This window comes from Perognathus longimembris, chromosome 2 (assembly GCF_023159225.1).
Source record: "Perognathus longimembris pacificus isolate PPM17 chromosome 2, ASM2315922v1, whole genome shotgun sequence".
Classification (NCBI taxonomy): Eukaryota; Metazoa; Chordata; class Mammalia; order Rodentia; family Heteromyidae; genus Perognathus; species Perognathus longimembris.
In genome coordinates this window covers 27,604,107-27,620,343 of record NC_063162.1, presented here as the reverse complement: position 1 = coordinate 27,620,343, position 16,237 = coordinate 27,604,107, and the positions used below count along the sequence as shown (strand labels likewise).

The 16,237-nt window shown below is 41.6% G+C and overlaps 1 protein-coding gene across 2 annotated transcripts in view; it reads left to right on the top strand.

The window, feature by feature from the left end:
• The window catches only part of Plce1 (phospholipase C epsilon 1), a 332,480-nt gene extending 320,295 nt beyond the window's left edge, over nt 1–12,185 (top strand). For both annotated transcript variants that reach the window (XM_048338668.1, XM_048338667.1), the window contains exons 28-33: nt 3,491–3,619; nt 6,329–6,538; nt 7,140–7,298; nt 9,260–9,478; nt 9,834–10,042; nt 11,606–12,185. In XM_048338668.1, the coding sequence (XP_048194625.1) occupies nt 3,491–3,619; nt 6,329–6,538; nt 7,140–7,298; nt 9,260–9,478; nt 9,834–10,019 (903 nt within the window). In that variant the 3' untranslated portion in view covers nt 10,020–10,042; nt 11,606–12,185. The remainder of the gene's footprint in view (nt 1–3,490; nt 3,620–6,328; nt 6,539–7,139; nt 7,299–9,259; nt 9,479–9,833; nt 10,043–11,605) is intronic.
• Nucleotides 12,186–16,237: the final 4,052 nt, after the last annotated feature.

Here is a 16,237-nt window from a genome sequence, read left to right as displayed (position 1 = left end):
CTCCAAGGACCTGCACATATTCAACAACCCAAGGCTCTCAAAACCCATCATTTAGGGCTATCAGAGAGGTTTCATGATACAGAAAGATTGATGAATCACTGGCCATTGGCACTTAACACAACCCCCACCTTTCTCCCTCCCTCTCTCATCTCCTGTCTGACAGTAGTCTCAGCCCTCTAATCATGCCTTAATCTATCTCAGCCACCTGTCATCTCACTAGCAACAAGACACTTTTGTCACATCTAAGGTCCCAAGGGTCTTAGGAGCTAGGAGCTAGGAGCCAGGGACCAACACCAAATATTTATTTTTTAGTATATCTAATCATGGCATTCTTTGGGGCTCTTAGCAGCAGCATATGAGTTCACTAACTCTGCATTCATTGATGCTCCAATTCTAAAGCCAGTAATGGAACACTAGGCATCTCCCTCTGCCCTTAGTGTCATCAGATCCATTCCTTACTGTCCAGTCCTACCGCTTTCGCCCTCCATTCTCACTTTGCCATGGCAGTGAATTCCCCACTGGTCTCTTTTCCTCTGGGTTTGTCTGTCTTCCTTTAAGACCTCGGTCAATCTAAAACCTAAATCTGGAAATGTTATTCCTCATTTGAAATCTTTATTTGAAGCACACACAAATGCTATGAATGGCCCATCTTTACTTACAACACTTCTGAAACCAAATGCACACAGTATCATTTCCAAAACCATTTCTCAATACCAGAGGGGGGCCAGGGATGATGGAAATGCATTTAAGAGAGCTGGGCAAAGACCGCAGGAAAGCAGAGGGCTCATAGGTACTTCAGAGGGGCAGCTGTAACTCAGCTCTCAACTCCAACTGCTATTGCCATATAGTATCACCAGATGTTTTTGGTTTCTCAAGAAAACTAGGCTGTGGAGAGTTTTTCTGGCAGTACTGGTGGTAGAGGCTCAGAGCCTCTACCACCTGAGCTATATTCCCAGCCCTTTTTCCTTCCATTGTGTTTGGAATATGGTCTTGTTTTTTTGTTTTTTTTTTCCCTGCCCTACACAACTGGACCACAGTCCTCCTACTTATATATCCTGTATAACTGGGATGGAAGGACCTGACTACCATATCCAGCTTTTTATTGGATGAGAATAGGGGATGGGGACCAGTGTCTCACAAACATTTTACTTATACTATCCTTGAGCTGGGAGCCAACCCCAAGTAGCCAGAATTACAGGTATAAGCCACCACGATAGTTTTCTTTTCTTTAACATGGTGGGAACTTACTTCTTTAAAAACATAATGCAGACTGAACCATGTAATTAAAGCAAGTACAGTTTATGGCATGCAAATAATACCTCAATGTCTGGTTGGTGAGTTCTCTTTAAGGATAAAGCATTTTATTTATCATCTTTTGTTTGTTCTAGTTTTGTTTTTTAAGACAGGGTCTCACTATGTAACCCAAGCTGACTTTGAACTTTCCATCCTATCTTGGCTGAGTGCTAGGACTACAGACATGTGCTACCACATCTGGATTTTATTTATTGTCTTACCCCCTCCCCCGCCAAAATAACCAACCAACAATCCTAGCTCAGTCCACTGAAGGAAGCTGAGACTCAATAGATATTATAGAATGTTAATTTATAGAAGGACTAACATGTGTTTCATATAATATTATTCCCTAATTTTGATAGAAAGGTATACTGTAATTTAAAGTAAATCAATCCTTTGGTCATGTGCTCCTCATTAGCCTATTGAGGAAGACGTACATTGTCTCTCTATTCTACCATATTAACATGCACATTTTGATGCAATCCCGTTTGTCTAACCTATCTTTGCTTTGTTGCATTTCTGAGCCTTTATTAAGAAAGTTTCATCCTGTGCCAAGGAGCCCAAGTGTTTCTCCTATCCCTTTTTATAGTGTTTCTCCTATCCCTTTTTATAGTGTTTTCAGGGTCTTTGATCCATTAGGAATTGATTTTGGTGCAGGGTGATATATAAGGATCTAGTTTTAGTTTGTTACAGGTGTTGAACCAATTTTGCCAGCACCATTTGTTGAAGAGGTTGTCTTTCTTCCATCCTATTCTTTTAGCTTAATCTTTTATCAAAGATTAAGTAGCCATAGGTCTGAGGGTTCATTTCTGGGTCTTCAGGACCCAAAGAAACATGGACTCTATGGCTCTCTTCATAGGGAATAATTAGTACACATTTAGGACAGTCCTAGAAGAAGATTGCAGTAGCTTAAGAGCTATACCAATATGAACCCATAGGATGATCCTAAGTGAAATGAACTTCAAGTTATAAAAACAAGTGTATGTCACTGTTGTAGTTACCTTCAAAATGCCATGGAAACTGTGCCCTTCTTTCTTTTTTTCTTTTCTTCACCTTCTTTTTCCATATTCCCTTCATGTAGTTTTACCCCTGATAGCACTGATTTTAATACCCTGGATATTGTATATACGTGTATTGGAACTAGGGAATGGAAGGGGAACACCAAAATCAAAAGACAAAGGATAAAAAGACAAATCAATGCAACAGCAATACTTACAAAACCTTATGGCGTAAACCAACTGTACAACTCATGGGGGAGAGAGGGAAATGGGGAGGGGGTAGGGGGAAAATGAGGGAGGAGGCAACAAGTTGTATAAGAAATGTACTCACTGGGGCTGGGAATATGGCCTAGTGGCAAGAGTGCTTGCCTCCTACACATGAAACTCTCGGTTCGATTCCCCAGCACCACATATATGGAAAACAGCCAGAAGGGCCGCTGTGGCTCAGGTGGCAGAGTGCTAGCCTTGAGCAGGAAGAAGCCAGGGACAGTGCTCAGGCCCTGAGTCCAAGGCCCAGGACTGGCCAAAAAAAAAAAAAAAAAGAAATGTACTCACTGTAATATGGATAAAACTGTAACCCCTCTGTATTTTACTTTGACAATAAAATAAATAAACAAAAAAACATGCACATATTTCTAAATACAAGCAACTTTTGTTTTGAACAGAGCCTAGGACTATCATGTAGTTTTTTGTTTTGTTTTGTTTTGTTTTGTTTTGGCCAGTCCTGGGGCTTGGACTCAGGGCACTGAGCACTGTCCCTGGCTTCTTTTTGCTCAAGGCTAGCACTCTGCCACTTGAGCCACAGCGCCACTTCTGGCCATTTTCTGTATATGTGGTGCTGGGGAATTGAACCCAGGTCCTCATGTATACGAGGCAAGCACTCTTGCCACTAGGCCATATCCCCAGCCCCTATCATGTAGTTGTTTTTTTTTTGTTTTTTTTTGTTTTTTTTTTTTGGCCAGTCCTGGGCCTTGGACTCAGGGCCTGAGCACTGTCCCTGGCTTCTTCCCGCTCAAGGCTAGCACTCTGCCACCTGAGCCACAGCGCCGCTTCTGGCCGTTTTCTGTATATGTGGTGCTGGGGAATCGAACCTAGGGCCTCGTGTATCCGAGGCAGGCACTCTTGCCACTAGGCTATATCCCCAGCCCACCTATCATGTAGTTTTGAATTAAGAAAACATGTGATTTTATTTTTGGCAGATGTTTAATACAGAAGAGAGAAGATGTTCTCAGACTCACAGAGTCACCGTACATGGGGTCCCAGGTCCAGAGCCCTTTGCTGTTTTCACTCTAAGTGGAGGCACCAAAGCAAAGCAGCTACTGCAGCAGGTAAGCCTACTGAACCCACGGTTAGGGGAATCTGATGTGTAACATGGGTGGGTAAATGCAATCACACACATGTGCATCTGTGATGATCCTGTCTTTTGATTATTTGCCAATTTTCAACATTGAGATCCACCCTAAGAACAATCTGAGAAATCTTGGAACCACTAGATGAGCTATTTTACCCAGAAAGTTTTAAACAGTTCTTTAACCACTGTGCTCTAGACGCATATAAACCAGAGTGGATGGCCTTTCAATAATATCCTTTTCTCCTCAAGCCTAACCATAGACATCACCTTCCTTTGTTAACATAGCACATGCTCACCATCAGAATTACACATGAGCTGAATCTGTTTGCTAGCCTGTGAATTTGATTCGATTCCTCCAGCATCTGCATGGACTATATGGCCCAAGAACACATCTCCAGCCCCTTGGGCCTTCCTGGGCAGGAGCAGCAGCCTCCTTGCCCTCCTGCCTCAACCCATCATCTTGGACATCAAGGTCTTACCCTTCTGGTGGTGCAAAGAAGCATAGAGTGCTGAAAACAAGAGAATGAGAGCGTGCTATCCCCATGCCTGAAGTAGAACTGGCCTGTACCTTCTCATGCTGCACTGATGCTTCTCTGAACTCCTATAGCCATCTTTGTGACCTTCTGCAAACAGGACCATCATCTATGGGAGGAGATGTAGTTGGGGGTAAGGGGTAGGAGGGTGGAAAACCAGGGACAGCCAGCAGCATCCAAAAGGAGGGCAGCCTGGCAGGCAGCCCCTCAAAGGGCAAGGCAAGACTCCTGCACACTGGACAATAGGTCCAGTGGCCCAACATCCTTGCAGACTCATGTGTAACTCGCTCAGAACACCTTCTCCTCCTTGATAGGAAATAGAGGTCAAGGGGAATGACCTTGGAGCTCCCTCTGAAGTTAAGCGTGTATGATGCGATGTATCTAGAATCAGAATGCATGGAGGAATTGAAGACCAATGGAACAACCATATTCAATACATGACTATTAATAATAAATGGCTCTATCCATTAAAAAACAACATTTTGCATTTAAAGATCAACACTTTCATTTCACATTTTATATACTGACCTGAATAGAATCATAAGAAACTGCAGAGATACCACATTTCATGGATTACCGAACAGAAGCTATTGCTGAGGGGATTTGGTTTGGTTCTTTATTTATTTGTTTACCTATTAGACCATGAACTTCAGTGTCTATTATCACAAAACACAGTTGTTGTTGTTTTGTTTTTAGTAAGGAAACCTTTCCAAGGGTCACCCTTGGAAAGTAGACCCCCTACTATGTTGTCATCCCAGTTCAATATGCAGAAAAGTCCCCAGGACTGAGGAGCAGTGCCTCTGGCCCTTACCATGGAGGTGTCAGTGCCACCTGCTCTCCTAGAGGGTTCACATCCTGGATTATTCCTGTAGTGGATGTGTTTAAATCAATCTATTCACTTTTTTTTTTTTTTTTTTTTTGCCAGTCCTGGGCCTTGGACTCAGGGGCTGAGCACTGTCCCTGGCTTCCTTTTGCTCAAGGCTAGCACTCTGCCACTTGAGCCACAGTGCCACTTCTGGCCGTTTTCTGTATATGTGGTGCTGGGGAATTGAACCCAGGGCCTCATGTATACGAGGCAAGCTCTCTTGCCACTAGGCCATATCCCCAGCCCCCTCTATTCACTTCTTGATCCAATGGGCTAGATAGCCTATTTTCAATGGAAAAATCAGTCTTCCAAAAATCATGTGCTTCTCGTCTCTTCAGCATTCTATTCTTTCACCACATGAGAAAATTTCAACTCTGATCACGGGGGAGATGAGTGCTTGCTTAATCCAGGTCAGGTGGTGGCAGCTGCCTCTTATCACCAGATATTTCTTACAGGAAGGGAACAAAGGATGTTTCTTCATCATAACTGACCTTTACTCCCTAAAGAGTTCAACTTTTTGTCACAAATCGTTGCAACAGGATTGAAAAGAATACATGGGTAAAAGTGACCACAGTGGTGGCTGTTATTTCTTGCAGTCTCATAATGTACCCATGATAAGAGACATACTATGCCCTAATCATGAAAAAACACTCAAGACTGTTACTGTGATTATTCTGATTTTGTAGATGGAAAACTCAAATCTTTAAGGAGTTAAGTACCTCACCCAATACTTCATAGCTAGGAAGGCCCAAAAGGAAATCTCAGCCCCGGGACTCGCTAGTGCCTGAGCTCTGTCTCTATTGTTCAGTTAAACTTCCCAGGGCCAATGGCTAGCACAGAATACCAAGACTGTAGACATAGTGGGAGGCATTTCCTGAAAGGAGCAACTTAATCAGATGAGAGTTTAACCCTGTGTTTCTTTCATGAGAACATTATTTCCAACATGAGAAAATAAGACTATATTAGTAAAAGCTGTACTATGTTCTTTGCCCTCATCCCAAGCCACAAGATTACAAAGGGCTAAATTCATGGAGTGAGAAAGTTTTTTTTATTCCATAGGAGCTCTCATTCCAACAGTGGGAAAAATACTGATGCTGTCTGGGGATTAGAACAGACATAAATGTGGGCAGACAAGAATTCTTAGACAAAAAGAATTACCTAACACTGAGAGTAGTTTTCAGTTGTAAATTGCACATCGTATCTGTCAGACCACCAAGAAAACAAACTTGTTTTGAGTTGCCTCCGTGTGTAAGGGATGTGCTTAATTTTCTCTTTGATTTTTCTTTAGATTCTGACATCTGAACAAGACACCAAAGTGATTGCCACCGATTACTTTTTGATGGAAGAAAAGTATTTTATATCTAAAGAAAAGAATGAGTGCCGGAAACCACCGTTCCAGAGGGTCATTGGCCCAGAAGAAGAGATCATGCAGATTTTAAGCAGCTGGTTTCCAGAAGAAGGATATGTGGGCAGGATTGTCTTAAAAGCACAGCAGGAAGTACGTACATTTTGGGAGGGGCTTACACAGGAACAGCTCAGTACTTGATTAACCTACCTCACCACACACCACACACTCCAATCCCGAATTTCATGTGACCACAACTTGAGCCAGATTGTTCCTTTTTGTGTGATTGTTACGGTCCTGGGGCTTGAACTCAGAGTCTGGGCACTGTCCTTTAGCTTTTTCACTCAAGGCTGGCACTTTGCCACCTGAGCCACAGCTCCACCTCTGGCTTTTTAGTGGTTAGAGATAAAAGTCTCATGGACTTTCCTGCCTGGACTAGCTTTGGAACTATGATTCTCAGACCTCATCCACCTGAGTAGCTTGAATTACAGGCGTGAACCAATAGTGTATGAAATACTAACAAATGCTGGGCACTGGTAACATAAAATATAAAATATGAAAATGCAGAAGTGGTACTCAGTAGACCCTGCTGAAAGTGAATTGTACAACTTTATGGGCAAGGATGGAGGGAAAAATTGGGAGAGAGCAAGGCAAGGGGTGGCATCCAAAACACTACCAAACTACAGCTAAAATTGTGATTAATTTTTTTCTTCTACATCACTTTACCATTTACATGTTTTCCTTTTTAACACAGACTCTAGAAGAGAAAAGTGTGGCACAAGATGACAAAGAAGTGATCTTGAGCTCAGAGGAGGAGAGTTTCTTTGTACAAGTGCATGATGTTTCTCCAGAACAGCCTCGAACAGTCATCAAAGCACCCCGAGTCAGCACCGCACAGGAGGTCATTCAGCAGGTAAACACCGTTTCGGGGGGGGGGGGGTGGTGCATGCAGCTCCATGGCTCCATGGTAATGCTCCATGCTTACCCAGCATGCACAAGGCCCTGTGTTATACTTCCAGTACCACAAGGAAAGAAAAGAAAATCTACCCTTTCCTCACACTGGTCCTTTTGACAGTATCAGTTAATGAGAATAAGCCCAGGTCTATGCATTGACAGCTCAGTGTATGAATGAAGGATAGGAAATACTAGTTCAGCAGGTGCTTACTTAGTCTCTGCAATGAATCTGGAACCTTACAAAGCACTGGTAATGTTGAATTTAGGGGGTGGCTCTGCAAAGAAGAGATTCCATTGTCCCAGAAATGCCTGAGCTACTAGCTAAGGACCACTTCTGCAGGATCCTACCCTTTCCACTCCTCTAAGTCAAGCTTCCTTGTTTGCATCCTTTCAGACAGCTGTTTCCTTCCTTCTTTGGCCTCCTCATGGTTTGTGTCCATTCAACACCTACTTAACAAGTGACCTAGCATAATTGTTAGGAACACAGACCCCTAATTAGCTCTACTTCATTCTTGAGATCCTGAGTGCTCTCAAATCTATGCCTTCATTATACCAGGCAGTGGTATACACAGTCTTCAGGAGGGAGAATCCCTGGTTTGTTTCCATTGTGAAAGTACTCCTATTGTGTCTGCTTTCATGAGACCATTCCACTTGGCTTTGGTGGCCTTTGGACCACCCTTAGGTTGTGAGTCACCACATGGAGATAACAGATAGCATAACAGTACTTTCCCCACAAGGCTGTTGTGAAGTTTGCCAATAAATCCATTTTTAAAAATGCCTTCTCATAGTAAACACTATGTATCCATGATTTGCTATTCTTCTTTTTTGGTGGTGGTGGTGGTGGTCCTGGGGCTTGAACTCAGGGTCTGGGCACTGCCCCTGAGCTGTTTTGCTCAAGGCTAGCACTCTACCACTTTGAGCCACAATGCCACTTCCAGTTTTTGAGTGGTTAATTGGAGAGTAGAGTCTCACAGGGACTTTACTGCCTGGACTCGCTTCGATCCTTAGATCTCAGCTTCCTAAGTAGCTAGGATTACAGACATGAACCACCATTGCCCGGCTTTTGCTATCCCTCTAGTGTGCTAACTTGGTTATTAATAACCTCCATAATTGACTGTAAGTTCCAGATTCTGGTTTTTTTGCATACTTTTATCTCCCCAAAGTAGAGCATAGTATCTGACATATAGTGTGCCTTGACTAAACCTTTAATGAGTGAATAAATGCATATGTGAAATATAATTCTTGGACTAAATGAAAAGGAAACTATGTGACCTCTAAATTTTCTTTTTTTTTTTTTTTTTTTTTTTTTTTTTTTTTTTTGGCCAGTCCTGGGCCTTGGACTCAGGGCCTGAGCACTGTCCCTGGCTTCTTCCCGCTCAAGGCTAGCACTCTGCCACTTGAGCCACAGCGCCGCTTCTGGCCGTTTTCTGTATATGTGGTGCTGGGGAATCGAACCTAGGGCCTCGTGTATCCGAGGCAGGCACTCTTGCCACTAGGCTATATCCCCAGCCCCTCTAAATTTTCTTTTAACATGCAAGGGGCTGGCAGAACTGGATTCTGTTCCTCACTGGTTATATGAAATCCAGATTTGAAATCCAGACTGGCTCACCTTCAAATCCAGATCTTTATTCTGTTATGTATTAGTTGTGCATGCTCTGGAATTTGCTTAACCAGTGCAAGTTTAAGTCACCTAAGATCTGCATTAAGTTTTATAAACATGTTTCCTCATCTAAGTCAGACTCGCAAGAGGAAACTTGCAGGTGGGTGTTATAAGCCATGTAAAAGGAGGTGCTAGGTGACAAGATCTACATATCCCTCCCTTCTCCAAAAGTCTGTGCCACTTTTCCACCTTAAAAGTTCCATTTAGAATGCATGCACTTTTGAGATACAGTTTTCAGTTGGTTGAAACTTATCTTTCAGACTTTATGCAAAGCCAAATATTCCTATAGCATCCTGAGCAATCCCAACCCCGGGGACTACGTGCTTTTGGAAGAGGTGGTGAAAGACACACCCAACAAGAAGTCTGCCACCCCCAAGTCCTCCCAGCGGGTCCTCCTGGATCAGGAGTGTGTGTTTCAAGCCCAAAGCAAGTGGAAAGGTGCAGGAAAATTCATCCTCAAGCTCAAGGAGCAGGTGCAGGTAGAGTTCCAAGTTACTTTGTTCTCTTCCTGAATCATTTGATATTCACAGATGTATATCACAACCAAATGTGGGAACTAAATTAGTGAGCTAAACTAACCGAATTAGTGAAATCTAGGAGAAAGCTCCTGGGAGGAGTTTTCTTTGGCAAGATTTGTTTAGGTGTGTGTTTCAGATTATAGGGAAACAGACAAACAAACGAATATACCCTGTTGTTGGCTTAAAGAAGTCCTAAGAGGAATCCGATGGCCCTTCTTCCTAGAGACGAAAGTGGAAAGGGATGGCTTGGCCATCATGCATGCGACAAGGACTCTGGGTTCCACTGAGCCTCAAGGGAAGCTTCTTTTTTCCCCAGGCATCCCGTGAAGATAAAAGAAAAGGCATCTCTTTTGCCAGCGAACTCAAGAAGCTCACCAAGTCAACAAAACAGCCCCGAGGACTCCTATCTCCTCCACAGCTTTCAGCCTCAGAAAGTCTCCAACACAAGGAGAAACCTGTGGGTAGCTTGTGCTCCAGTGACACGATGGAATGCCCACAGTGAGCAACACAGTGCCCCATACCCAGGTACACACTGCCACGGCACCCTACTTCAGCTGGGCCCAAGTAGGGCTCAACTGAAACTGCTTCACGAGGCATGCAATGTCTTCTGGGTTGAAGACCAAACTCCCCAGGAGACACTTGACAAGCTCTTTCAGAATAACAGTCGTTTCCAAGAGGGTAGACCTGAAGGCAGGTGGGAGGAGTACCTTCAAATGGGACTTGGAGAACTGCAGGTGTGGCTCAAGTGACAGTGAGCCAGTAGTGTGGGCTGGGGGAAGGAAGGAGAGCACATCACCTTGAGTTCAAACCACTGTATTGACACCACACACACACACACACACACACACACACACACACACACACACACACACACACGGCCTGGAGTTTAAAGCTGAACTTTTAAAATTTTAGACCAGCCAGGCATGATGGCACACTCCTGCACTCATGCAGTAGGTAAAGGCAGGAGGAATAAAGCATTACTACATAATTGCTTAGGAATTTTAGCAAAGTGAGAGTGAGGGACAATGATTTATAGTAAATTGCCTTTTGGTTCAATTTTCCTGCAGTAAGATGTTAGAAGCATTTGTCTTCTAAAAGTTGCTAAGATTCTTTGCTACAAGTGGCAGCTTTTCTTTAAAAAAAAAAAAAACTAACACAGGCATTGGTGCTAGTATAAGAATTTATATCCCATGTTAAAATCTTTTGATGATGGCATTTCCAAGAAAAACACTTGTTTAAAAAAAAGAAAGGGGTGGGCTGGGAATGTGGCTTAGTGGTAGAGTGCTTGCCTTACATGCATGAAGCCCTGAATTCAATTCTTTAGCACCACATAAACAGAAAAGGCCGTTAATGGCTCTGTGACTCAAGTGGTAGAGTGCTAGCTTTAAAAAATGGGGGGGGGACTCTTTTGTTAGGTGCTCATAAGAAAATGTTTACCATTTTTGCCACTGAGTGACATCTTTCATAGGTTTCTTTTTTGTGCTAAAAATGTTCACATTTAAAATTTTGATAATCACAATTAAAATTTAGCAGACGAGGTACTGGTGGCTCACACTTGTAATCCTAGCTATTCTGGAGGCTAAGATCTGGAGGATCATGATTTGAGGCCAGGCTGCGAAGAAAAGTTTACTAGATTCCATCTCAAAAACAACCAGTAAATAGCCAGGCTGGAAGTGCGGCTGGTAGAGTACCAGGCTAGGAAGTGTGAGTCTCTGAGTTCAAACCCCAATACTAAAAAGAAAAAGAATTACCAAAGAATATTCATCTTGCTCTTATCCCAAGTAATAGATTTATTAACAATCAAGAAACATTGGACGCACACCATCTTCTCTTACACAACTTATTTGAATGTAATAAAAAGTTATTTTTGCTAAACAATTTATTGTTCCTCGGCAGAAATAGCCTAATGTTCTTCCTAGTAGGAACATAATGTCTTACCTTTTTTGAGTTATAAGGAATACATAAGCCCCTAAAACGAGTCACCAGAGCTGTGGGTTTGTTGGTTGAATAGCTCTGAACCTTGCTAAGCGATCACAATTTCTGGTTCACCTTTAATATACTAATATGCCTGTCTATAAAATGTTACAGGTGAAGACATTTTGGCAAGAAGTTAGTCAAGAACTAACTGGGTGAAAAGAACTCGAACTTCCTCATTTTCATCACATTTAAACTGGAAGTGGAGGATTTCTAAACTGCCGCTGTCACACATGAGATCTATGGAGATGACAAGCACAGGGGCCCAGCGCTCACAGCATCCAAGGAGATCCAGGGAGACGCCATGCCTATGCTTGCAGTAACTGACTTAGAGCAAGGGTCAGCAGACTTTGTCAATGGCCAGTCAATAGCTCACGGCTGGGGCCACATGGTCTGTGTGCAACTACTCAGATCTGCTGTGGCATGGAAGAGCAGCCACAGACAACAGGGACACGAATGAACGTGTATAATTCCAATAATAAAACTATTTATGGACACCGAAATTGCAATGTCATATAATGATCACAACATCACAAATATTCGTTTGATTTGTTTCCCCAACCAGTTAAAAGCAAAGAAGCTTCTGGGCAGTGGTGGTTCACATCTGTAATTCTAGCTTCTCCAAGAGGCTGAGATCTGAGGACTACGGTTCAAAGCCAATCTGGGCAACAAAGTCCATAAGATGCTTAGCTCCAGTTAACTACCAAAAAAGCCAGAAGTGTATGTGTGGCTCACATGGTAGAGCATCAGCCTTGAGTTAAAAAGCTACAAGACAGTGCCCAGGCCCTAAGTTTGGCCCCAGTACTATCACAAAAAAAGGAAAAAAAAATACAAAAGCTATTCTTAGTTTTAGGACCATACAAAACCAGGTAGCAGGCTGAATTTGGCCCACAGGCCCATTTGCCGAGCCTGACTTACAGAACTGGGTGTAGGAGGTACTGAGTTCTGAGACTAAGAAAACTAGCACTGCATTATATGACTATGTGGGGAAGTTTTGGGGCATTGCAAATGTAAATCTGTCCTATTAAAACAGAAGATTTATTCAAAGTAATTCAACTTAGTTTCTGTATTTGTGTACGTAGTGCACTCTTCTTCAGGATTTCTCTTTAACATACAGAATACTTTTTTTAAAAGGTTATTGCTCATATATTCACAGGTTATTTCATTTTTAGGACTTTCACTAAATGAAGTTAGACTGGTGTATAATGTAATATTTACTAAGTTGTGACATCATAATAAGAAAATCATTTTTTAAAAGGAAAAAAACAATGAGTTGGTGTTTAAGGTAGATTTATTTATTTTGCAAAGTTTGTACTGACACTGTACTTATATATTTATTAGATATAACTTTCTTGATACTGCTATGGATTAGAAGTATTAGTGATTCTATTTCACTATCAGAAGACAAATATAAAAATAAAATGAATGCTCTGAACATATGGAATGGGCTAAACGTTCATGTGAAGATTTATCTGCATTATTTGGTTAACTAGCTAAGTCATTCTTGCTTGTTAATGTAAATTATTTTTTAAAACCTTACTGCATATCCAGGCATGGATGGTTCATGCCTGTAATCCTAGTATTCAGGAAGCTGGGATATGGGGGTTGTGGTTCAAACCTAGCCTGAGCAGAAAAGTCCAGGCCCACCATTCAAGCCCCAGGACTGACAAAAAATAAATAAATAAAACTCTACTACACAAAACAATCAGTGAAGTGTAGTGGATTCTTCTCATTCTTGGTATGAAGCAAATAATGACTTTTAAATTTTAAATAGGTGTTCCTTTAAAGTAGAACTCCAACTTTATCCTTCCTTTCAATTTTAAGACCCTTTTCTCCAAATTATAAAACACACTAAATGCTAACTTGTACTTTGAGACAGTAACTATTATAAAAATGAAAAATAAAAAACCTCCACGTGCTTTACACCCACCCCTTCATGTTCTAAGATGGGAAGTGTCAAAAATACACCCATCAGCTTCTGTGTCACTGAAAGCACTTCCTCAGCTACTTTACTGTCTACAGAATTCAGGCCCCTGCCTCTGTGTTCATACAAGCTTCCTTTCAAATCAAATTATCTCCAGCAAATGCAGTACTGCCTATATTTTAAAGTATTCTGGAAACACTTTTATCACACCTCTAAACTAATAGTCCAAGAGGTATGGCTGACCATGGATTAAAACTTGAGTTATTAAATGGCTACAGCCCAAATGAAAACTACAGAGTAATAAGATGCAAAGCAAAGATTAGTCTCTCTAGGTTTATGACTTAGCTTTCATGTTCCCTAAGGTTTCCTACCCCCCATCGCTCCCCCTCCCCCTCTAATGTCTTTAACAGAGTTGTTGATTTGGTTCCATTACAAATCTGACAAAACTGACCTGAGCTTGAATGTGGGACTGGGTTCTTTCCCAAGTGAGTGGACGAGCCTATTACTTATACTGTGTCCCAACTTCGTTGTACATCACATTTTGAGGTTAAAGTACAAGCTGTAGTTGTTCTTGGATTTTAGGGGGGAAATATTGCTTAAAAACATAAACCTCCCACTCAATATAGTGTGTCACCTGATGGGGCTACATTCTGAGAAATGCCTTGTTAGGCAATTTCATCACTGCAAACACTGGTGTAGTTAAACAGTGCACTTAGCTCCACTGTCACATAGCAGGCCAGCCCCACACAGCAGAGCATGGAGACACCAGGCTACACTGATGTTTGCCAGAAATATGAAAATTCTACTTAAGGCTTATCTGGATTATGCAACCATACCAATATAACAAGTGGAAGACAACAGTCCTATTATTTAGAAAGGATCTAAAGTAGCCACTAAAATTATACCCACCACTATTTTATATGTTCTAGGCTGCAAGAAATGTGAGTTAACAAACTCTTATTACTAAACTCAGTAAGGGAAATGATTTAAATACAAAGCTAATTTTATTACATTATTAAAAACGAAAAGGAACATCAAGTTGGCCATTCTGTTAAGCAGTGTCAGCTTTTAGGCAAGATCTATCCAGAACAATTAGAGAAAGAATCCAGTGTGATGAGCGATGCTGGAGGGATTATCTTGCTTCCAGTTTATTTGGAACTGACTGCTTTGCAAGACAGTATAAGCACACAAGAGGGTGGAAAGATAGGGGACCGGAGATAAAGCGTAGGCAGTCAGGACGCTATCTGAGCACCAAGTGCTCTCTTGAGGTAAGGCCTCTTCACACATCATCTTAAGGAAGTACAGTTACTCTCCAGTTGAAGATAAATACGTCATCAAAAGTAAAGCTTTAAAAAGTGCCTTGCTTTTAACTAAACTTTCAAAAGGGTTTCTCCTCCCAATGGCTCTGTAGACACGGGGGCTTATGTATGAATGAGGGCCTAGTATGATATGAATCAATTTCTTTCTGAAAACACATCTGTTGCTGGGCACCTGTGATTCACATCTATAAACCTAGCTACTCAGGAGGCTGAAATCTGAGCATCACAGTTCCAAATCAGTCCAGGCAGGAAAGTCTGTGAGGTGTGTTTCACACGGTAGAGCCTTGCACACAAAAGCTCAGGGACAGTGTCCCTGAGCTCATGCCCCAGGACCAGCATGCAAACCAAGAAAAGGGACCTCAAAGACTTCAAAAACTCATGTATACCAAGCTGTTATAAACATCCCACTCCTTTGGAATGATAAATATTTTATGTTCACTTATTTCACAAGAAAAGCTCTAAGCCCCAGACCAGAATAATTGGTTTCTACGGCTTTGAATCAAGAAATATCTATTTAATTGTTCTATTATCCAATTAAAAAAAATTATCACAAGAATAGAAAGCAAAGAAAGCAGCTATTTTATTCAATTAACAGAAAATATACATAGATTTCATAAACTAAACTAGTTGTTAGACAAAATATTGCTTTATAATTAATATTCATAAGAATGTGCATTTTTTACCTGAATAATTTTTTGCCCCTGGCACTGGGACTTGGATTCAGAGCCCCAGGCTTTCGCTCAGCTTTATTGTCATGCTACCCACTTGAGACATAGCTCCACTTCTGGAGTTTTGCTGGTGAATTGGAGATGAGTCTCTTAGTTTTGTCTGCCTGGGTTGACTTTTGAACTGAGATTCTCAAATTAGCTAGAATTCTAGGTGTGAGTCACCAGTGCCCAGCTTGTACGAATAAACTTTAAGGGGGAAAACAAGGCCTTAGCTGGGTACCCTAGGTCCCTAAAATAGAAGAGTAGAGTCTTGGACTTAGTTTCTCCCAGAGCAATTCCACTTCCATAACTGCATGGCTCGTATGAAAATGCACAGAACGGTAAAAATGCTAGAATCATATTCACACTTCCCTTGAAAGCCATAATAAACACTTGTTCTTTTTCTATAAGGCCAAATTAAATTCGCTCCAAGCCCATCAACACTAATCTGATTGCAAGCTATTGTTTCCTCAAAAATTGTAATAAATAGATTTGCTCAAATTTAGGTTGTTGGGTTTTTTTTAAGTATTTATTTGTAGAGTTACTAAATGGGGGAAAAACCCACATTCTCAGTCATGATTTGTTTTGTACTCTATATCCTAATTTTAACACCGTAATTAATTTCAGTAAGATTTAGCCCACAGAATTCCTGTATGTGGTGCTCGGGATGAAACCCAGGGATTTCAACCAGACTATATCCCCAGCTCCCAAAGATTTTTCTCCTTGCATGTGCCAACACATCCAGCCTCCTCAAAGATTAAAAAAACTACAACTTAACATGTTCATTTTAAAAAGC